Source organism: Bufo gargarizans, chromosome 10 (assembly GCF_014858855.1).
Source record: "Bufo gargarizans isolate SCDJY-AF-19 chromosome 10, ASM1485885v1, whole genome shotgun sequence".
Taxonomy (NCBI): Eukaryota; Metazoa; Chordata; class Amphibia; order Anura; family Bufonidae; genus Bufo; species Bufo gargarizans.
The window spans coordinates 81942762-81967121 of record NC_058089.1 but is presented as its reverse complement, the minus strand read 5'-3'; the positions used below and the strand labels follow the sequence as shown (position 1 = coordinate 81967121).

Genomic DNA, 24360 nt, shown 5'->3' with positions numbered 1-24360 from the left:
CCACATTGCTGTCCATATGGAAGGGGCTTAATTCTGTGTGGATTTCCCGACTGCGTCGATAAGTGACAAGCTCATTCTTGGTGCAGAAATTGCCATTAAAGGGTTATTCCCATCTAAAACAATGGGGGCATATCGCTAGGATATGCCCCCATTGTCTGATAGCTCGGGTCCCACCGCTCAGACCCGCACCTATATCGAGAACGAAGCAGGACAAAGTGGTGGCTGGAGAACTCTGGTCTGGCCACCACCAAGCGCTCTCCCCATAGAAGTGAATGGGAGCTCACCGCGCATGACCGGCCACCGCTCCCATGAAGTGCTCCCATTCATTGATCAGCTATTTTCAGCGGCCCCATAGAAATGAATGGCGCATGCGCAGTGCACCCTCCACCACTTTCGGGGCTCCATTTAGGAGATAGGTGCCAGTCTCAGCGGTGGGACCCGTACCTATCGGACAATGGGGACATATCCTAGCTATATGCCCCCATTGTCTCAGATGAGACAACCTCTTTAAAGGGGTTTTCCAAGATTTTAATATTGATGACCTATCCTCTGAATAGGCCATCAGTACCTGATTGTTGGTGGTCTGACTTCTGGGACCCCCGTCGATCAGCTGTTTTGAGAATGCACCAGCACTACTGTGAGTACCGCGGCCTTCTCTCAGCTCACTATGCTCGGCATCCTACATAGTATAGCGGCTGTGCTTGGTATCTCAGTTCAACGACATTCACTTCTATGGGGCTGAGCTACCTCTAGGCCACGTGACGAGTGTATGTGTCGTCACTGTCCTGGGGAAAACCGAGAGAAGGCCGTGGTGCTACTGTGAGAGTTGGTGCCTTCTCAAACAGCTGATCGGTGGGGGTCCCGGGTGTGAGACCCCCACCAATCAGATACTGATGACCTATCCAGAGGACAGTCATCATTATTAAAGTCTCAGAAAACCCCTTTAACCACAGAGAGTGTCCACTGAATAGGAATCTGTGAGGTAGGCCTGTAGCATGCAAAATGCAAAGCTGAAGCAGCCTTTATAGTTTCCTTTAAAACTTCACACAGATGTGTGTCCACTGCATCTCCCGACCTGTGGCTCATCTGATCCGAATTTACAGCATCATTGTGATTTATGATGCTGTCGCTTCCTCTATGACGTGAGTCTGCTGCACTGCACTCGCACCATCATGTAAGTACAATGCAATAGACCGGTCATCGAGTAAGATCTGACAGCGTTCCTAAATCACTATGCTGCTAAGAGTTCGGGCCAGATGAGCTGCTGTCCGGAAGCTGTAACTGACACATGCACTGTTTTTCCAAGTCACTTGGTCTCCGAGTGGGGGAGATTTAGGAGTTTTTCTTCTAGACAGTTTCATAAATCTTCCCATGTCTCTTAGGACCCTTTCACACGAGCGAGTATTCAGCGCGGGTGCAATGCGTGATGTGAATGCATTGCGCCCACACAGAATCCGGACCCATTCATTTCAATGGGGCTGTGTACATGAGCGTTGGTTTTCACGCATCACTTGTGCGTTGCGTGAAAACCGCAGCATGTTCTATATTCTGCGTTTTTCATGCAACGCTGGCCCCATAGAAGTGAATGCTTGCGGATGTGATGCGTTTTTCACAGATGGTTGCTAAGAGATGTTATTTGTATACCTTCAGATTTTTTATCACACGCATGCATTAAATAGCATTGCACCCGCGCAATAGCGCAATAAAAACTTAACGCGATCGCATACGAAACTAAATGACTTTCTTGCGAAATTGCGCATTTTTCACTGAACGCATCCGCAAAGCATCCGCAACGCATCCGGACCTAATCCACTCACGCTCATCTGCAAGGGGCCTTACTCTTTCAATTCGTTTGAGTGATTCTAGTCTGTAATGTAAAACGATTTGGGGAATGACACACCTCATCCTCCTCTTGTTCACCAGGACAATATTATATACCTAATTAGATCCTAATAGAGAACTGGCATGAATAAAAGGTACATAACCGGATCAGGACAGAGAAGATTAAGCTGAATTAGGCAGAACTTGTGCTGCGAGCCCTTGAGGAGCCAGATATGAGTGGTAGTGGCTCTGACTATAGGATGTGTGACAGTGGCTTTCCCAGGGCCGGTGCGGTGAGAGGAGGGTGCACCCTTTCTTCCTTCGGGCACTCCCTGTAGTTGGGCCTCCTGCCTGACGGTAGTTTGGGGTGTTCTTGATGTTGGTGGTTGTATGGGTGCCTGGCAGGAGCTAGTGCAATGAACAGCGTATGGTGAGGTAAGAGTCAGAAAACCAGGCCAGAGGTAGAAGCAAAATAGGAGTTGTAGTATATCCAACAATAATCTTAACACAGTGAAATTTTTTTTCCAAGATGGCGAGGTATGTAGGTTATCACAATGGCAAATAACAGCACTCTTGGTATGCTATCTTTCTAAAGTCTCTCTCTAGAATCTCTGGCTGGTAACTGTAATCTGGTAATTGTGGCTGTAGTGTCCTCTGCGGGATACAGGTTTTAGAGGCACTTCTTGCCAGGACATGGTTAAGTGTGATGGCTGTCTTAACTGTTATCCCTCACAAGCAGCAAAGTCCTGTTAGCTGTAGTTGCTTGTTGACGCCTATGCCTTAGCAGATTCTGAGCTCTTTCTTTCTCTCTTTCTGGCTGTAGCAGAAGCAGTAACTTTCATAGAGATTGGTAAGTCTCTGGATCCTGAGGCCTAAGGAGAAGGAGCACATGGACTTGCTTCCTTCCTCCTCCCTCCTTCACACTAGTCTACTCTCTCTCTTGTCAGGAAGTAGGACCAGCCCACTCCTGCCCCTCCTGAGAGGGGTTGTCCAGGGTTGTTAACCCTGTCCCTGCCAACCATACCAGGCAATGCTAGGTGTACATTACATGATATAACAGAACATAGCATTAGAAACCATTTGCAGATATCTCCAGTACTGGGGCACTGCACTTGCAGTGCAAACAAACAAATGTCCCTGTATAATATAGAAGAGAGTAAGGTTATGAAGGATGGACAGAAGAGGGTGTTATTCTACAGACACATAGGGGCAAATTAATCATTCCCCTTGTGACTTTTTAATACATTGGCGACTTTTCTAGTCACAACCTGCATTTTACTCCATAATACTGAAGGTTTCTGTACATTAGACACAACATAATAGGGCAGCATTAATAGAAAATCATTCAAAACCACAAGTAAACCCCTCAAGTGAAAATACTGCCTGCATCAAATAAGCCCCTAAAATGAAATATAGGGTAAGCTGTTTACGTGAGGTAGTGCTGAGATTTTGCCTGTAAAGCTCTAATTTCAGGGGATTGTGACTTTGGTGGAGGGGGACATTGTGCCCAGATTTATTTATTCTGTTTCCTGAACATGATTATGGGGCGGCCATCTCGTCTGAGCTATTCTTAACAGTATTTGAAAATAATTAAAGGGAATGTTCATCAGAAAATGACTTGATGTTGAAATCACTTTATGTTTAAAAAATAATAATTATGAAGTCTTTAATTTTCATTGTATTCCGTATATTAAAACAAAAAAGATAAAATTCAGCAATTTTTTGCATTGGCCACTATGTCTAATAATTGGCACCACTTCTTGGTTTGTATAGATCACTTATCTGTCACGATATCACCTCGGTGTATAGATAAGACAGGATCCACCATTCACAATAGGTGATTGACAAACCTTATCTATTCTTTCCTTGTACAATGACCTCTGCACAGGTCACAAAGCATGCCTAGAAAACTCTTCCATAGAAGTCAATGAGGTCCCCTCCTGACCATTGTGTCTATGGACCATGGGGCTGCTGTAAAGCAATTTTCTTAATGCTTTGTAAATGCTGTTATAAACAGCTCAGGCAAGATGGCCGCCCCCATAATCATATTCAGGAAATAGAGTTAAAAAATCTGCAATCAGAAAATAAAAACTCAATTGAAAAACAAACTGAAATCTTTTAGGTAGAGGGAAGAAAAAATATTAAAAATAAAATAATATGGTTGCATAAGTGTGCACACCCTTAAACTAATACTTTGTTGAAGCACCCTTTGATTTTATTACAGCACTCAGTCTTTTTGGGTATGGGTCTATCAGCATGGCACATTTTGCCTTGCCCACTCTTCTTTGCAGAAACCCTCCAAATCTGTCAGAATGTGCTGCCTAAACATGCTCTGCAATGGCATTAGCAATCGCTCCTCTACATACTGTGGAGGAGATTAATGCATGTAAATGCAGCATTCTCCTCCATAGACAAACAGGCAATTGACAGGAACTAACGTTTTCTTCCCGACAATTGTCTGCTCAACTGGGCACTGGTAAAGGGTCCTTTACTTATACAAGCAAATCATCAACAAGCGCTGGTCAATTCAGCTTTTCTGTACTCCTAAAAAGTTCTTTCAGGCATTGGGACCAGCAGTTGATACGAGTGATATTCCCAGCAGGACACAAGGACAATGCTCCTTTAGATCACTTTCACATGGTCAGTATTTGTAAGCCAAAGCCAGGAGAACATGAGTCAACTCTTTTCATGACCTGTTTTCTTTGCAGGTTCCAGTCCTGGTTGTGGCTTTGCAAAATACTGCCAAAATAATGCGAAAGTGGCTACAGGGTAGGTTCCCACATTGGTGCCTTGGATTTTGACCACTGAGGAAAACCCACATGGTGACCTACCCTAGTCCTACTATTAAATCTCTCCCAGACAGATAAACATTTATTTCTTGGACTTAATATTGGCATTATAGGGTTAACAAAAATCAGCAAGAAGCCTGGGGAATTATGGCACGTGGTTTAGCCTATTCACCATCAAAAGGTTAAAGGAGAATTCCAGAAGGTAAGTCCAGTGTCACTGCAGATAGTTGATGTACATGGATAGTCATTGTATACTTTTGGACACAACTAGTGGGCATGCCCGCAATACAGATTGTTCATTAGTACAGCAACTACTAACAGACTGATACCGGTAATGACCATTAAGCCACGATGTCACATAATTACATGGACACAACACCAAAATTGTAATGGGAAGAAGTCTCATGAAGGAGTACTGACAGGTAAATCTTCAGAGACCATTACTTACCAGTTCCACCATCAGAGCTGTTTGCATCCCACCTGCTTTGTTGAATGCCCATGGAAAGTTAAGGAGTCCAGCCCCCAACGCAGACTTCAACATAATAAATATGGCTCCCATGGAAGATAAATTGGGGGTCCCACATTCCGCACCTGGCTTGGCCAGCAAGCTGATGCTCTCTCTTGCCAGTTCCTCCATCCTCCAGGCTTCTTTTTTAGAAACTGGCCTAGGACAATGATCGAGTATGCTTATAACTTTAACCAGGAGGACCTCCCATAGATCTGACCTAGCTTTTGGGCTTTTTTTTGTTCTAACTTAACCCCTGAGCTCTCAGAAGAAACTACAAAACATTATCCAATTACCCCCTACTTATCAGAGACACAAAAGAGAGGGACCATCTTTCCATTCATTGGCCAGCACGAGCTAGAAGGACTGTCCCTAGTCCACGGTATGAATGTACTTGCAAGTTTAATTAGCAAGATTCCTGAATTAAGTAAATGATCTCACAGGGCTGTGCGAGATACTGACAGGGAGTGTGTGTGATTAGATGGTGGCCTGTCTGCAAACAGACAGATTAGCTCTCATGAGAGTGGGACTCTGCTGGTGGAGGCAATTCCAACTCTGTTAGCCTGATCTCCAACCAAAGGTTAAGCATTGTGAGAATATAATTACCGTCAATGCCATAAAAGTGTCTTGAGGGACATTGTTAAATGTAAATTTACACCCCTCTGTAAATTTAATGAGACAGTCACATCTATGAAATGACACGGAGACTGACGAAAGGCTCATTTAGACGAGTAGATAATCGTTCAGGCGATTGACGACACGAGTGTTCAGACAGTCATTGTGCCTATCGGCGAAAGGTCGCACATTTACATTACCACAATTCATTAACGATAATTTACTTCTTTGCATCAACAATTTCACAAGCGTTTTTAGTAAAAAATCGTTCCGTCTCTACATACATTATGGTCCACCATGAATCGTAACGATTATCTACTTGCCTAAACGAGTCTTTACACTCCGTGTGGAGACAAGCCATGCAGATTTCACATTTATTCAAAAATGACCCATTTCTCCCCACCATGGTGGACAACCAGAGCAACGCTGACCTGGATGCATGAGCAGTTTTTAAAAGCTGCGTCATGTGTTACAAACTTACAATCCATCTCTTTATAGAGTAAGATCTGTATTTTGTCACAGCAGCCAAAATGCACTTTTTGAGAAAATTGATGGAGTGGAACGGCTTCAGTCTCAGGCTACATGGACACGACGGTGAAAAAGAGACGGCCATTAAAAAATGGACACATTGTTTTTCATAGTCATTTTTAACCATTTGTGCATCCATTTTTTGGTCGTCTGGCCGTTTTTCTCATTCCCTGCAGTGCCCCTGGGACATCAAATGGCCACCATAGTGCCCCCCAGTATGAATAATGGCCCCATAGGGCCCTCCAGTATGAATAGTTGCCCCATAGGGCCCTCCAGTATGAATAGTTGCCCCATAGAGCCCCCTCATCATAAATAATGTCTTTCTTAGTGCCCCTCTATATATATGTTTGTGCCCCATTCTGCCCCAGGATAAATATAATGCCCCCCTCGGTAGTGTGGAGACATTTTTTCTTTGAATAAACTCACCTCATCCACTTGCACGCACCGATCACTCACTCCTCACTGGAGGCAGAGGCAGCAGGACCTGTGCTCCCTGGGTGATCATGTGACGTCATCATCCTGGTAGCGCAGATCCTCTGCATCCAGTGAGGAAGGAGGGCTCGGGGAGCGAGTGTCCCTGCGCCTTCAAGTGTTATTTTAACCCCTGAAAAGCCCTTGTAGCTGTTTTTAACAGCCATTAGACGGGTGCACTCCTGTCCGTACAGCCGTTAAAAAAACAGCCAATTTATTTGAATGGAGTCTGTCTGTCCGTGAAAATGGTCAAAATAGGACATGTCCTATATTTTGACAGTCGCGATTCATGCTCCGATGCTCTCCCTTGCTCTGCGTAGGGTAAGGACTTTTTCAGCATACCGGGTCTCTGTTAGGCAGAGGCTTCCACCTAGCAGTGTTCCCGGTGACATCACCAGCTCTAATCTGTGGGCTATAGCGCTGCCCTAGTCTGTAAAACAGCACTAAAGTGCGTTCCTTAAATGCCGTTGATGTCACAGGGAACACTGCTAGGTGGAAGCCTCTGCCTAGCAGTGTCAGTTTGTAAACAAAAAAAAGCCATTGCCTTGAGGTATACAGAGCAGGGCATAGGAGGGCATCGGAGCATTTCATGTCAGAGGGGCTGCCTGGGTGAAGGGGTTAGACAACCCCTTCAATTTGTTTCTCTGCAGGTGCATATTCAGAGGTTCCAATGCCAAAACATATTTAGGTCACCTTCACACATGAATTTGATTTGACGTTTGTTTTACAACGAGTAAAACGGCAAAACCACTACATATAAGGTGCAGAATCGCACAAACAATTGACATGATGCGGATATTAAAATCCCCACTGCAGGTCAATTTACACACGAAAAAAATATGCATAGTGTACATGAGATACGGCAAGTCCCATTCATATTCTGGTACTGTATTACGCTGCATTATTCTGCATGAAAATACTCACAAAAAAAGGCACATAATCCACATCATGCGCAGTTACCCTTAGGCCACCCACACACCTGCAGACAGGAAAAGTCCCTTCCTATTGATGGGAGTGAGAAAAATGTGGAATGCACACAGAAGGTGGGTCCGTCTTTCAGAGAACCATTGCTTGCAGACTGGAATATAGACACGCCCTAGGCCCCTTTCACACGGCCGTCACGGGTGAGGGCCGGATGCGTTCAGGGTGCATTGTGGGAAACCTGCGCGAGTAGGTACGCAATTGCAGTCAGATTTGTCTGCGATTGCATTCCTATGTTCAGGTTTTTTTAAAGCGCGTAAGAAAAAAATGAATGCGGTACACAGACCCAAACCCAGACTTCTTCACTAAAGTTCGGGTTTGGGTTAGGTGTTCTGTAGATTTTATTATTTTCCATTATAACATCACCGGATCTGCTGAACAAGTCCTTACCCTACGCGAATAGCGACTGTCAAAATATAGGACATGTCCTATTTTGACCATTTTCACGGCCAGACAGACTCCATTCAAATTAATTGTCCCATTTTTTAACGGCTGTACGGACAGGAGTGCACCCGTCTAATGGCTGTTAAAAACAGCTACAAGGGCTTTTCAGGGGTTAAAATAACACTTGAAGGCGCAGGGACACTCGCTCCCCGAGCCCTCCTTCCTCACTGGATGCAGAGGATCTGCGCTACCAGGATGATGACGTCACATGATCACCCAGGGAGCTCAGGTCCTGCTGCCTCTGCCTCCAGTGAGGAGTGAGTGATCGGTGCGTGCAAGTGGATGAGGTGAGTTTATTCAGAGAAAAAAGGGTGTGTCCACACTACGGGGGGAAGGGGGGGAGGGGTGGCCATTATATTTATACTGGGGCAGAATGGGGCACAAGCATATATATATATTGAGGGGCACTAAGAAAGACATTATTTATAATGAGGGGGCTCAATGGGGCAATTATTCATACTGGAGGGCCCTATGGGGCCATTATTCATAGTGGGGGACAGTGACGTCAGCGCAGGTCCTGCTGAATAAAGATAGAAGGTCCTTCTGAATGAAGATAGAAGGTCCTTCTATCTTCATTCAGCAGGACCTGTGCTGACGTCACCGCGCTCACCATGTGATGAGCGTGATGACGTCAGCGAAGGTCCTTTTGCAGGTCCTTCAAGAAGAACAAAGAAGAGGATCCCGGCTGCGCAATCAAGTGTATGAGGTGAGTAATGATTTTTTTTTTTTTTACCCTCAAGTGACATTTCACTTTGCATTCTGTATTAAAGAATGCTATTATTTTCCAATGTAACAATGGTTTAATGGAAAATAATAAAGTAAATGGGGACCCGGGTCGCTCATCCCTCGTCTCCTTAGCAACCATGCATGAAAATCGCATCGCATCCGCACTTGCTTGCTTGCGAATGCTTGCGATTTTCACTCAGCCCCGTTCATTTCTATGGGGCCTGAAATGCGTGAAAAACGCAGAATATAGAACATGCTGCAATTTTCACGCAACGCACAAGTGATGTGTGAAAAACATCGCTCATCTGCACAGCCCCATTGAAATGAATGGGTCCGGATTCTGTGCGGGTGCAATGCGTTCACCTCACGCATTGCACCCGCGCGAAAAACTCGCCCGTGTTAAAGGGGCCTTAAGCTCCCTACACACAATTTGGCTCTGGCATTTTTTATCAGTAAAAGTAAAAAAATAAAAATTCCGCCTGCAATTTTGGAGGCATTTTTGTGGTGTTTGTTTCTGGTGGGGTTTTTTTGCACAGAGTGGCCTAGATTTACTAATCCTATATACAGTTCTGTTCAAAATAATAGCAATTTGTTTAAAAACGTGTATAAAGCTCAAAATCCTTCTCATAGCTTCTATTTCCATACACACAAATGCATTGGGAACGCTGCACATTCTATTCCAAATCAAAACATGAAGAAAAATATATCAAATTTGTGTTGTTCCTCTAAAAAAATTGAAGAAAAATAAATATTAGACTGTTCAAGAAAAAAAGCAGTGTTTGTATTCTTCTTTACAAACTCAAACATTCACTATATAAACTGAAAAATGTTTGAAGATTTTGCTTTCCTTTGAATCATGTAACTAATATTTAGTTGTATAACCGCTGTTTCTGAGAACTGCTGCACATCTGTGTTGCATGGAGTCAGCCAACTTCTGGCCCCTGTGAACAGGTATTCCAGCCCAGGATGATTGGACTACATTCCACAGTTCTTCTCTATTTCTTGGTTTTGCCTCAGAAACGGCATTTTTGATGTCACCCCACAAGTTTTCTATTGGATTAAGATCCGGGAATTGGGCTGACCACTCCATAATGTCAATCTTGTTGGTCTGGAACCAAGATGTTGCCCGTTTACTGGTGTGTTTGGGGTCGTTGTCTTGTTGGAACACCCATGTCAAGGGCATTTCCTCTTCAGCATAAGGCAGCATGACCTCTTCAAGTATTCTGATGTATTCAAACTGATCCATGATCCCTGGTATGCGATAAATAGGCCCAACACCGTAGTATGAGAAACATCCCCATATCATGATGCTTGTGCCACCATGCTTCACTGTCTTCACAGTGTACTGTGGCTTGAATTCAGTGTTTGGGGGTCGTCTGACAAACTGTCTCCGGCCACTAGACCCAAAAAGAACAATTTTACTTTCATCAGTCCACAAAATGTCTCTTTAGGCCAGTCAATGTGCTCTCTGGCAAATTGTTACCTCTTCAGCACATGTCTTTTTTTTTAACAGTGGAACATTGCGGGGGCTTCCTGCAGATAGCTTGGCTTCACATAGGCGTCTTCTAATTGTACCAGTACTCACGGGTAACTTTAGACTTTTTGATCTTCCTGGAGCTGTTGGCTGAGTCCTTGCCATTTTGGCTATTCTTCTATCCATTCGAATGGTAGTTTTTCACTTTTTTCCACGTCTTTCTGGTTTTGGTTGCCATTTTAAAGCATTTGCGATCATTTTAGCTGAGCAGCCTATCATTTTGTGTACTTCTTTATATGTTTTCCCCTCTCCAATCAACTTTTTAATCAAGGTACGCTGTTCTTCTTAACAATGTCTGGAACAACCCATTTTCCTCAGAATTTCAGAAATGCACTGTAACCAGCATGTACATTTGCTGCCTTCCTTCCTTAAATAAGGGCAATAATTTCCACCTGTTTTTCTAAGAATGACTTGAATGAATAAACTCCACACTGCTATTATTTTGAACATGCCCCTTTTAATTAGTGATTCAATTACACAGAATCAGCAGCATGCATGTTGTGACTGTTGGGTTTCTATTACTCTACTACACCTCCTAGTAAATTATTTGCCATGTAGAATTATCATTTCTACCAAAAACAGTGATTTATCAGGTTAGTGATGCCTCTCTGCTATTATTTTGAACATAACTGTATGGCGTAAGCTTAGAACAGCTGTTTAGTCCTACACCAGATTTATCACAGGGGCTCAGGCTGGTGCAGGTGTAAGGTACGCAGGTGGATGGCGACAAACTCACTCCGACATCTGAGGAACACTGGAACGGCTTTACTAAAGATGATTTTGCAGTACAGCAACAAACTCTTGTACTTGTCATACAGGTCATTTTATTTTCAATAGGGATCTTGTCTCTTTAAGAAACTGAGTTGATAGCAGGGAGGGTGTAACTACAGTCTCTGTGGAATTGGTTTAACTTTATACAGTCTCTCGGGGGCCACACTTACTGATCTTGCTAGTGGGTGAGGGACCCTGGTGCTCAATCTCTTTCTCTCTAAGGCGGGACCTTTCTCTTTGCTACAGCGGAGAATTTGCCTGGGCGCTTCTGGGGCCTTGCCTGTCTGACACATGTGTTCCCTTGCACCGATCCATGTTGCACTCCTCCTTCAGTGCCACACAACGCTCTGCCTGCCACAGCTGCTCTGTCCCTGCATCACGCCACCCCTGAGCTCTGGGTCTCCTGCACTCCTCTCCTCCTCCAGGTCCTGGCTGCACTGTATCACACCACCCCTGAGCTCTGGATCTCCTGCACTCCTCTCCTCCTCCAGGTCCTGGCTGCACTGCATCACGCCACCCCTGAGCTCTGGATCTCCTGCACTCCTCTCCTCCTCCAGGTCCTGGCTGCACTGCATCACGCCACCCCTGAGCTCTGGATCTCCTGCACTCATCTCCTCCTCCAGGTCCTGGCTGCACTGCATCACGCCACCCCTGAGCTCTGGATCTCCTGCACTCCTCTCCTCCTCCAGGCCCTGGCTGCACTGCATCACGCCACCCCTGAGCTCTGGATCTCCTGCACTCCTCTCCTCCTCCAGGCCCTGGCTGCACTGCATCATGCCACCCCTGAGCTCTGGATCTCCTGCACTCCTCTCCTTCTCCAGGCCCTGGCTGCACTGCATCACACCACCCCTGAGATCTGGATCTCCTGCACTCCTCTCCTCCTCCAGGCCCTGGCTGCACTGCATCACACCACCCCTGAGCTCTGGATCTCCTGCACTCCTCTCCTCCTCCAGGTCCTGGCTGCACTGCATCACGCCACCCCTGAGCTCTGGATCTCCTGCACTCCTCTCCTCCTCCAGGTCCTGGCTGCACTGCATCACGCCACCCCTGAGCTCTGGATCTCCTGCACTCATCTCCTCCTCCAGGTCCTGGTTGCACTGCATCACGCCACCCCTGTGCTCTGGATCTCCTGCACTCCTCTCCTCCTCCAGGTCCCGGCTGCACTGCATCACGCCACCCCTGAGCTCTGGATCTCCTGCACTCCTCTCCTCCTCCAGGCCCTGGCTGCACTGCATCACGCCACCCCTGAGCTCTGGATCTCCTGCACTCCTCTCCTCCTCCAGGTCCTGGCTGCACTGCATCACGCCACCCCTGAGCTCTGGATCTCCTGCACTCCTCTCCTCCTCCAGGCCCTGGCTGCACTGCATCACGCCACCCCTGAGCTCTGGATCTCCTGCACTCCTCTCCTCCTCCAGGCCCTGGCTGCACTGCATCACGCCACCCCTGAGCTCTGGATCTCCTGCACTCCGCTCCTTCTCCAGGCCCTGGCTGCATTGCATCACGCCACCCCTGAGCTCTGGATCTCCTGCACTCCTCTACTCCTCCAGGTCCTGGCTGCACTGCATCACGCCACCCCTGAGCTCTGGATCTCCTGCACTCATCTCCTTCTCCAGGTCCTGGCTGCACTGCATCACGCCACCCCTGAGCTCTGGATCTCCTGCACTCCTCTCCTCCTCCAGGTCCTGGCTGCACTGCATCACGCCACCCCTGAGCTCTGGATCTCCTGCACTCCTCTCCTCCTCCAGGTCCTGGCTGCACTGCATCACGCCACCCCTGAGCTCTGGATCTCCTGCACTCCTCTCCTCCTCCAGGCCCTGGCTGAACTGCTCTTCCTGGGCAGTGGGTTTGTCTTCCCCTGTTATCTATTGATTGGCTTACTTTGAGACAGATTTTCACTCCAGAATTGCGGCAAAATTGTGCCTCAAAATGACACCTCTGAGGCCTTGCACCCTTTCCGCTACACCCCATCCCCTTATCAAGCATGTTGTAAAAAACTGTAGAGACCCTAGATACGCAAGTTTGAACCATTTTACACTACTTTTGCAGACGGGTTTTGGGTCTGGGTCTGTGTGCGCTGTCAGTAGTGTTTTCTTCATGGCATTTATCTCCTATAGAGGTGTTCACAAAACACCTGAAAACAGCAAGAGATCCAGAAATGGACAAAAAAAAATGAAAAAAAAAGGACAAAAAACAACAACACACCAACTAATTAACAAATACACCAGGAGCAAAAAACGCTTGTGTGTTTCATGTTTCCCATAGACCTTCAGCTAACAACTGGATCTGCCATTTATGAATAAATAAAAAAAATTGTGCAGAAAAAAAAAAACTACACATGAAAACAACCTAAGGATTCCTTCACACATAATTTCGTAGCTGGCTTTTCTTGGCCCCAAAAAGTAAAAAAAAAAAACTAAAAACTGTTAACTTAATCACAGTTTTTGCCTGTATATAATTTACCACTTTGGATTTTTAATGGCTCTTTTTGCACACCTGTTTTTTTTTTCAAAGCACAGTATGGGACCCCCTTCTAATGCCGCTTTCTCTATAGAGCTGTGTAGGAATAAAGCATTGTTTCAGAAATACACTTTTTTTGAAGGTGCAAAAAAAAAAAGGATGACAAAAACAATACAAATTAAATATATATTTACAACAAAACCAATATAAATCCAGTATGCTTATCTTTAATCAGATCCCCTCCTCTCCATTTTTATTTTTTTAACCAGAATTAGTTCAAAATGCCGACATCAAAAATATTTTGTAGGCAGCATATCACCACATGTAAACAGAAGATGTGCAGCTGACAATATGCAGACTGCAAGGGGGGAGGGGAGGGGAGGGGGGGGGGGGCAAACAATCGTAGTAATGATCATTCATTCCCCATTCAGGTTGTCTAGGGCTGTGTAAAAATGAATTTATAATGCAGATCAGCAATCATTCTGGCACAATTTGCCTTGTGTAAAAGGCCCTTTAGACTGCCTAGGTTTACATTGTCCACATCCATTCCATTTCTAATAATAGAGTATGGTATTTTATGAAAGGAAACCCCAGTGACATCAGCCAGGGCTCTCTCCGGGATCCAATAGCTGTGAAGAAGTATGGTATAGTATTGGTAGTAATAGTAGAAGTAGTATCATTGGTATAGTATTGGTAGTAATAGTAGAAGTAGTATCATTGGTATAGTATTGGTAGTAATAGTAGTAGTATTTTTGTATAGTTTTGGTACTGTAATAGTATTATTGGTATAGTATGGTATAGTATTGTTAGCAATAGTAGTATTGGTATAATATTGGCATAGTATGGTATAGTATAAGTAGTGGTAGTATTAGGGTCCATTCACACGTCCGCAAAATGGATCTGCATCCGTTGCGCAATTTTGCAGTCATTTTCAATGGGGCCGCAAAAGATGCGGACAGCACACCGTGTATCCGATCTTCTGTTCCGCAGCCCCGCAAAAAAATAGAACATGTCCTATTCTTGTCTGCAGACACGGACTAGAAAAGGCATTTCTATTATAGTGCTGGCTATGTGCGGTCCGCAAAACCGTTGCGGACGTTTGAATGGACCCTTATTGGTATATTTTTTGGCATAGTATAGTATTGGTAGTAATACTTGTAGTAGTAGTAGTAGTAATATTGGTATATTATGGTATTTGTATAGTAGTAGTATTATTTGCATATTAGTGGCATAGCATAGTATTGGTGATAGTAGTAGTAATAATGGTATATTATTTTATTGGTAGTAGTAATATTATTGGTATATTACTGGCATAGTATAGTATTGGTAGTAGTAGTTGTAATATTATCGGTATATTATTTTATTGGTAGTATTATTACTGGTATATTACCTGCGTCGTAGTAGTAGTAGTAGTAGTAGTAGGGGTACTAGTAGTGGAAGTAATCCAGTCTCTCTCTGTCACTGGCTTGGGGAAAATGTTTGATAGGTCACACAACCCGAGTGTGGGGAAAAAAAACATTTTTAATTAAAGGAAATGTGTTAATGAAATGTTATCTGCCAGTTAAAACCAGACAGAAGCAGATAATATTTTTTTCAAATCTGTTTTTATTTTCTGATTACAGATGTATTTCTTCTATTTCCTAAACATGATTTTTGGGGGGGCGGCCATCTAGACTGAGCTGTTCTTAACCCTTTAACCCCCAGAATTTTTTTTTTTTTTTTTTTTCGTTTTGCGCTCTCTGCCTTCCCAGAGCATAACTATTTCATTTGTCTCTTCACATAGCCGTATGAGAGCTTGATTTCTGCAGGACAGGTTGTACTTTTCAATGCCACCATTTAATATTGCCTATGATGTAGTGGGAAGCGGGGAAAAATTCCAAATGGGGTGAAATTGCAAAAAAAAAAGTTTTACCTTTATTTTTATTTTTTTATGACGTTCGATGTACGATAAAACTGACCAGTACGAATCCGGTAATACCTTATATGTATATTTTCCATCCGTTTTGATAGTGATAAAAAAATTCTAAGTGGGGAAAAAAATCTGTTTGATTTTTTTAGTCGCCAGATTTTGACCCCTATAACTTTTTTGTAATTATGTGTACAGAGCTCATTTTTTGCAGGGCGATCTGAACTTTTCATTGATACCATTCTAGGGTGTGTATGACTTTTTGATGACTTTTTATTTAATTTTTTGTAGAAAATGAAGCGACCAAAAACGGCGAATCGCCTATTTGGACGCTTTTTTCCGTTTTGCTGTTTGCCGTATGGGGATATATTTTGCGGACGCTTAAATGGACCCTAATTTTTATACTATGGGCGTTTTCTTTTTTGTATTTTTTAATTTTTTTTATTCTTTTTTATTTATTATGGGAAAAGGGGGTGATTTGCTTTTTTTTTTTCTTATAAACTTTTTTTTTGTTCCCATAGGGAACTAAAACATGCAATCATTAAAATTTCTATTCTCATAGACTCCAACGCACTAGCATTGGAGTCTATGAGAAAATTGCTTGTTTCCTGTGGAGCCCTATTACAGGCAAGGGCTCCATAGGAAATACTGTGCAGCAGCCTCCTGTCATTCACAAAGACAGGGGCTGGTGCACACAAGCTCCGACTCCTCCGATCGCCGCACGGGGAAGCCGGAGCACCACATCTGAGATGTTAAATGTCCGCGATCGGCATTACTGCTGGTTGCAGACATGAGCCGCGGGTGTTTGCTATAAGAAGCAGGCGGCCACACGCGGCTATGGTGCCCGCAGTGTTCAGGAGTGGGTGCCATCTTTAAAGACCCGGCTAGTGCCGTACTATTACTGCGCTGGTTGGGAAGAGGTTAACAGAATTTACAAAGCATTAAGAAAATTTCTTTAATGCAACCCCATGGTCAAAAGACACAATGGTCAGGAGGGGGCCTCATTGACTTCTATGGGTACTTTCACACTAGCGGCAATGAATTCGGACAGGCTGTTCCAGCAGGTGAACAGACTGTCGGATCTGTGCTACCGCTCCGGCCCCATTGACTATAATGGGGGCGGGCCGAAGTTCCGGCGGCAGCACGGCAAACATGCCGAGAGGCGCCGGAATAAAAGTACGACATGTCATACTTTTATTCCGGCCACCTCTCTGCATGTTTGCTGTGCTGCTGCCGGTACAGCCTTGCCGCTAGTGTGAAACTACTCTTAGGGAGAGTTTTCTAGGCATACTCAGTGACCTGTGCAGAGGTCATTGTACAAGGAAAGAATAGATAAGGTTTGACAATCACCTATTGTGAATGGGGGATGCTGTCTTATCTATACATAGAGGTGATATCATTACAGGCAGGATTAGAGTGACATATAAGTAGATAATTGCAGTAAAGTGATCTGTACAGACCAAGAAGTGGCGCCTACTATAAGGCTTAGTGACCAGTGCGGAAACTGCAGGATTTTATGGTTTTTGTTTAAATATAGATATTAACATGAAAAATAACATTACCAAAATGATTCAAAAATATGTTTAACATTAAAACATGATTTAAACAATAGGTCATTTTCTGATGACACATATCCTTTACCAAGCGGGTGTTACCATGATGACTAAGTACATACAATTTAACTGTAATGAGAACATTTTTGGGTTGTACTTTTCCTCACAATATGAATATTATGCAAATGTACATGCACCTGACAAGGCTGCCAAAATAGAATAACATTTCCTTAAAAAACCAAGCTATCGTGCAACTCTTATAAGAGCTGGAGCGACGGAAAGGGGAAAAACAACTTTTTGCTTTTGAAAATTTCTAAATGATTTCAGGGGCTTTGATTCAGTGCCCCCCTTTATTCTGCTATGCTTAACACATTTTTGGCCTAAATAAACAATGACTGGACTATCAATGAAAAGTCAAGTCTGGTCCTTAACCTCGCGTCCACTTTCATGTGGCCGGGAAGTTAACCCCTTCTGCTTTCCATGGATTGCAGACTGACATCTTTCTTAAATAACCTCCTGACCATATTAGAAAGGATAAAGGGATTTAACTGTGCTGCGTAAAGGAATTATGGACGGCTAGTTGCGGCTGTCACCTTGATTAACGTCTGTGTGTGAAGGTGTGTACAGCCATTTAAAGTGGCCCTTCTCTCATTAGCTCTGCTCAAAGGAATTCCAAAATAATTGGCTTGTGCGATTTGAAAAAAAAAAAGAAAATTGGCCATTGACTTGTAAAATTCCAGCCAGCAGGAAAGTGTGTGAAATCTGTCCGGGCCTTTGAAAGAATTTTGCAGCGGAATAAAGTACGGATATTTGGCTGATTACTTGTTGAAATGTGAGCAGGTATTAGCTGGCCGTGAAGATAAAAAAGTCATCGCAACTAAAAGCATCTGAAAGTGATTGAATGCTGGGAAGAAAAGTGGCAGCCATTTATACAAAAAGAGGTGCAAAAAGTGTCTACATCATTTTCTCCCTTTGAGTAGTTTGTTTTCGGATGTGGTTTAGAAATTTCACAGTAAAAACATGACCATAGCTCAAAAAGTCACAACGAAAAACTTAGTGAGTGCAAAAAACAAAAACAAACAGGTAAGAGGTAATTGGCACAATGATCCAACATGTTTTCTGCCACTCCCGGGTAACGCCGTGGCACAGTGGAAAGCCTTGTCTTAATATAGCCTGCTCACAAATAGCGATACCCATCTAACAACCGGTCAGTCCAGGAGACTGTGCAGAGTAATGCTCTTGTGTAGTGCACTCCTGGTTAGGCCGCGTTCACATCTCCCTTTGGAGATCCGGCAGCCTCATCCGACGCAAATGCTGACTGATGGATGGACATAAAACCATTGCAAAGTCCAGGCTAAACCTGGCATTTATGCTGAAAATGGAACGGATCACAGTCGGACCTCATTGCAATATCAATGGGGATTCAGAGGTGAAGTAGAGGATCCGGCAACACCAGATCCATGAGATCCAGCAGACTGCTCTGTGCCGGAACAGCCTGTCGGATCTCCAAATGGAGATGTGATCAAAGCCTTACACTGATACACTGACAATGGTGAATTTCACACAAAAGCATTCAGAAATGGGCTCCATGGGTCAGAGTATTTCTCGTCCTGAATACTGCTCCTATGACATAGACCCACAGCTAACCGTGATTTATAATGCTGTGTGTTCTTCCCGAACCAGTTTTCATAATGATGACATTATCCAGGCCACCTAATGACTTTGGTATAGACAGTGAACAGGATTCGAGCCATGTACGAGCATAGTCCTAGAAAGTCGGCCAGACTGATTAGTTATGAAACTACAAGTACCACAAACCATGGTATGGCGTATCTTACAAAAACATTTGTGTTTCAAGCCATACAGATTACAAATTGTTCAGGAGCTAAACCCGACAACAAACCGAATAGCTGTGACTTTTGCACTGACTTGCAGGGCTGATTGGAAGGAGATGAATTCTCTGACAGGCTGGTGATCAGCAATGAGGCTATCTTTCACTTAGGTGGGAAGGTAAATCACTACAACATTTGAATCTGGGGCTCAGAAAACCCACGTCCCCCCCATCGAGCACATGAGGGACTCACCCAAGGTGAACGTGTCTACGGTCCCTTCTTTTTTGTATAGTATACCATCACTGGCCTCTCCTACCTGGAAATGTTAAGGGAATGTCTTACACCACAGATAGAGGAAGATCTACCAAACGTAGTCTATCAGCAGGATGGTGATCCTTCTCATGTCCAGTTGGATGCTCACCGATACCTGAAAGAAACTCTACAGGAACGTTGGATCAGCCATGGTGGAATAAATGATTCACCAATGTTGTGCTGGCCTCCATGATCACCATATCTATCTAACTCCTTGTGACTTCTTTCTGTGGGGCTACATCAAGAACTCTGTATCTGCCCCCCCAGCTGCAGGATCTGATCAACTTGAGACAACATCACTGAAAACATGGAGTCCATATCTGAGGATATGCTGGCACAGGCTTGGACAGAACTGGACTACTGCCTAGACATCTGCCATGTCACCAATGGAGCTCACATCAAACATTTGAGGTATTTAGATAAAACTTGGATAGAAAGTGTGTCTTTTCGTGTTAACAAAAATGTTATAGGCTAGAACTGTGCACCATTCTTTTTGAGTCACCCTACACATGTAACAACTACACATGGCTGCAGTTCAACAATTCATCATCCACCAATCAATTAAACGCAAGCCAGTGATCTGCTCCACTGGTAGCCTCAGATCAGGTGGTCTGCTGCTAGACCTTATGAACTGGGTGCTATATTAATCATGTTACAATTGGGATTCATTAAAGATCTATTCAATCCTGGATGCAAGAATTGCAACGTAGACCTCATGCCTAGGAGAGAGAGAAGCGAGGCTGCACCCAGGCAATGACAAATTAGACTCTATTGGCTATGTTATAGCCAGATGTATGCCAATGACTTGGTTTTAGAGCAGTCAATGTAGAATTTTTGTGTGCAATATATTTTAAAAGTTTTTTGTCATATGTCTTTTTGAATTTGTACTATTCACAAGTAGATAGTAAAATCAATACTATCGATAGGGGATTCACTTACAGGTAAATGGAGAAGAGAATTTACTTGTTTTCACTTATCTTTATAGGTAAGAATGACCGATTTGTAAAGTTACATATTTGCAATGACGTTAGCATCAATAAATAGCATAAATGTAATGTAAACCATATAGAAAGTCAAAGGGCAAAAGAACACAATAAACTCCCTCCCTTCTCATGCAAAGAGAGTTGTGAACAATGCCCTTGCTGCCCAGTGATATGCACTGACTGCATTAACATTAAATTGCATTCAAACAATCTGGGTAAGAAAAGTGTGATAGGGAGATGAGATAGGAGAGTGTCTGTGAGGGGTCATTGAATGATGGACGCAGGACAATAGTTCATTTACATAGACTACCCGAGATTATATTAGATCTACTGCATTTTATCAAACTGTATTAAAAAAGTGTAATGAAAAAAAGTGATAGGATTGTCAGAGAATGTGTAATGGGGGGAGATAGTAGAAACGTACGCTCTCCCAGTACAAGGACTAAAGGCCCTATACACATTAGTGTACATTCAAACGACCATGAAAAACAGCTGTGTTTACTGCTGGGGGCCATTCTGGGGACATTATTACTGCTGGGGGCCATTCTGGGGACATTATTACTGCTGGGGGCCATTCTGGGGACATTATTACTGCTGGAGGCCATTCTGGGGACATTATTACTGCTGGGGACTCTGTGAAACAACTGATATGTCACTTTATTGAACCCTGGTTGCTGTAAAGGTGGCTATAGGGATGTATTACACCAACAGATTATCTGACCAATCTTTGGTCAGATGGCCGTTTACACGCACAAATCTTTTGTTATACACGCTAACTATTGGTCTGATAGGACAGAAATTGGTCAGATAATCTGTTGGTGTAATACAGGCCATACACTTTCAAAAGCTGTTGGTTGAACCACCGTTTCCCGACCATCTCCCCCGACTTCCTCACAACTCCCTCATAGTTATTTAAATATTATCAGGATGACCCGGGTTCACACGGGTATATTGCCACTATTTCATTTAATGTTTTTGTGTGTGGGTAAAATATATCCAGTGTTCCGCATAACAGTGACCTCCAAGGCACCACTCCCCCTTAATAGTGACCTCCACAGCAACCCACCCCCTTAACTTTGACCTCCAAAGCAGCCCACCCCTTTAACAGTGACTTCCACAGTGCCCCACCTGTTAAGTCACCCCACAATGCCTTGTTCTCTTAAAGTAACTACTATAGTTCCTGGTCCCCAAACGGTGACCTGCACTGTGATCCACACCCTTCACAGTGACCTTCACAGAGTGTTCCCCCCATAACAATGACCTCTAGAGCACCCCACCCCCTTAACATTAACCTCCACAGTACCCTGCCCCCTTAACACTGACCTCCACAATGGCCCTCCACAGAGATCTACCCCTTAATGGTGACCTCCACAGGGCTCCGACACCTTAACATTGACCTCCACAGCAGTCCGCCCACAGTGGCCCGCCCGCTTAACACTGAACTGCACAGAGCTCCTCCCCTTTAACCCCTCCACACATGATGACGTAAAGGTATGTCATTGCGTGACAGGGGATGTATTGAGCGGGCCTCTGCAGTGAGCCGCTCCATACGAACGATCTGCCGGCCATATGATACAGACGGCATCCGGCCGCACTAACAGGAAGCGGCGATCGCGCTGCCCCTGCCATTCAACCCCATCAAGGCTCATCGCGGCACTTGTGACGTGATGCGCCTCCATCTTCCTTCCAATCGGAGCCCCTGCAGTGAAATCGCCGGGCTCCGATCGGTTGCCATGGCAGCATGGACGCTGCTGAAGCTATTCAGGCCAGTTAAATAAAGTTTAAATAAACACCACTATATTAAAAGTTTGAATCACCACCCTTTCCCAATTTTACATATAATTTTTTTTTTCTAATACAAAACATGGTAAATTAAATGGTGGCATTAAAAAATGCATCTTGTCCCGCAAAAAAAAAAGGCCTCATATAGCTATGGGAACGGAAAAATAAAAAAGTTATGGCTTTTGGAACATGATGGAGGACAAAACAAAAATGTAAAAATGAAAATAGGCATGGTCTTGAAGGGGTTAAGAGAGACCGCCCACCCCCCCCCCCCACCCCACTGCTCTACGCCCCTTAATGTAAGACCTCCACAACAACCTTTTTCCTTTAACATAAGAGTTCCACAGCACCCTGCCCCCTTAAAATTTAAAATCCATAGTATCTCGCCCCTAAACAGTGACCCCTGAAAGTGAAGTACAATGGCTTAGTTGCTATGGAAACCTGGTGTGTATGTCAAGACTGAAAAACCTGAGAGTTTCTATTAGATAATAAGAGTCATGTGACAGTGAATGGCAGTTAGAATATGAGTGAAGTTGCGAGCTCCTATTGGCAATAGATTTTTTTTATATATCCAGAACGGTACGTCCTAGACCTGGTGTAAAACCTGGACACCCAATGTACCTATGTGCCAAATTTGGTGCAGATCGGTCCTGTCGTTTGGCCAAGCATAAAGAACAGACAGACATAAATTCATTTTTTTATATATACAGGTCCTTCTAAAAAAAGTAGCATATTGTGATAAAGTTCATTATTTTCTGTAATGTACTGATAAACATTAGACTTTCATATATTTTAGATTCATTACACACCAACTGAAGTAGTTCAAGCCTTTTATTGTTTTAATATTGATGATTTTGGCATACAGCTCATGAAAACCCAAAATTCCTATCTAAAAAAATTAGCATATCATGAAAATGTTCTCTAAACGAGCTATTAACCTAATCATCTGAATCAACTAATTAACTCTAAACACCTGCAAAAGATTCCTGAGGCTTTTAAAAACTCCCAGCCTGGTTCATTACTCAAAACCGCAATCATGGGTAAGACTGCCGACCTGACTGCTGTCCAGAAGGCCATCATTGACTCCCTCAAGCAAGAGGGTAAGACACAGAAAGAAATTTCTGAACGAATAGGCTGTTCCCAGAGTGCTGTATCAAGGCACCTCCGTGGGAAGTCTGTGGGAAGGAAAAAGTGTGGCAGAAAACGCTGCACAACGAGAAGAGGTGACCGGACCCTGAGGAAGATTGTGGAGAAGGACCGATTCCGGACCTTGGGGGACCTGCGGAAGCAGTGGACTGAGTCTGGAGTAGAAACATCCAGAGCCACCGCGTACAGGCGTGTGCAGGAAATGGGCTACAGGTGCCGCATTCCCCAGGTCAAGCCACTTTTGAACCAGAAACAGCGGCAGAAACGCCTGACCTGGGCTACAGAGAAGCAGCACTGGACTGTTGCATGTCATTTGGAAATCAAGGTGCCAGAGTCTGGAGGAAGACTCGGAAGAGGGAAATGCCAAAATGCCTGAAGTCCAGTGTCAAGTACCCACAGTCAGTGATGGTCTGGGGTGCCATGTCAGCTGCTGGTGTTGGTCCACTGTGTTTTATCAAGGGCAGGGTCAATGCAGCTAGCTATCAGGAGATTTTGGAGCACTTCATGGAGATGAAGATTTCATTTTTCAGCACGACCTGGCACCTGCTCACAGTGCCAAAACCACTGGTAAATGGTTTACTGACCATGGTATTACTGTGCTCAATTGGCCTGCCAACTCTCCTGACCTGAACCCCATAGAGAATCTGTGGGATATTGGGAAGAGAAAGTTGAGAGACGCAAGACCCAACACTCTGGATGAGCTTAAGGCCGCTATCGAAGCATCCTGGGCCTCCATAACACCTCAGCAGTGCCACAGGCTGATTGCCTCCATGCCACGCCGCATTGAAGCAGTCATTTCTGCAAAAGGATTCCCGACCAAGTATTGAGTGCAGAACTGAACATAATTATTGGAAGGTTGACTTTTTTTGTATTAAAAACACTTTTCTTTTATTGGTTGGATGAAATATGCTAATTTTTTTAGATAGGAAATTTGGGTTTCCATGAGCTGTATGCCAAAATCATCAATATTAAAACAATAAAAGGCTTGAACTACTTCAGTTGGTGTGTAATGAATCTAAAATATATGAAAGTCTAATGTTTATCAGTACATTACAGAAAATAATGAACTTTATCACAATATGCAAATTTTTTTAGAAGGACCTGTATATATATATATATATATATATATAAGAGACTAGCAGGATGACCCAGCTTTGCACAGGTATATTTCCAGTATTTCATTTAATGTTTGTGTGTGAGGTTA

The 24360-nt window shown here is 44.0% G+C and overlaps 1 protein-coding gene across 1 annotated transcript in view; it reads right to left on the bottom strand.

The window, feature by feature from the left end:
- SLC38A8 (solute carrier family 38 member 8) overlaps window positions 1-5247 on the bottom strand; it is a 38934-nt gene extending 33687 nt beyond the window's left edge. Inside the window, exon 1 of the mRNA XM_044271070.1 lies at window positions 5059-5247. Within this exon, the coding sequence (XP_044127005.1) occupies window positions 5059-5247 (189 nt within the window). The remainder of the gene's footprint in view (window positions 1-5058) is intronic.
- Window positions 5248-24360: the final 19113 nt, after the last annotated feature.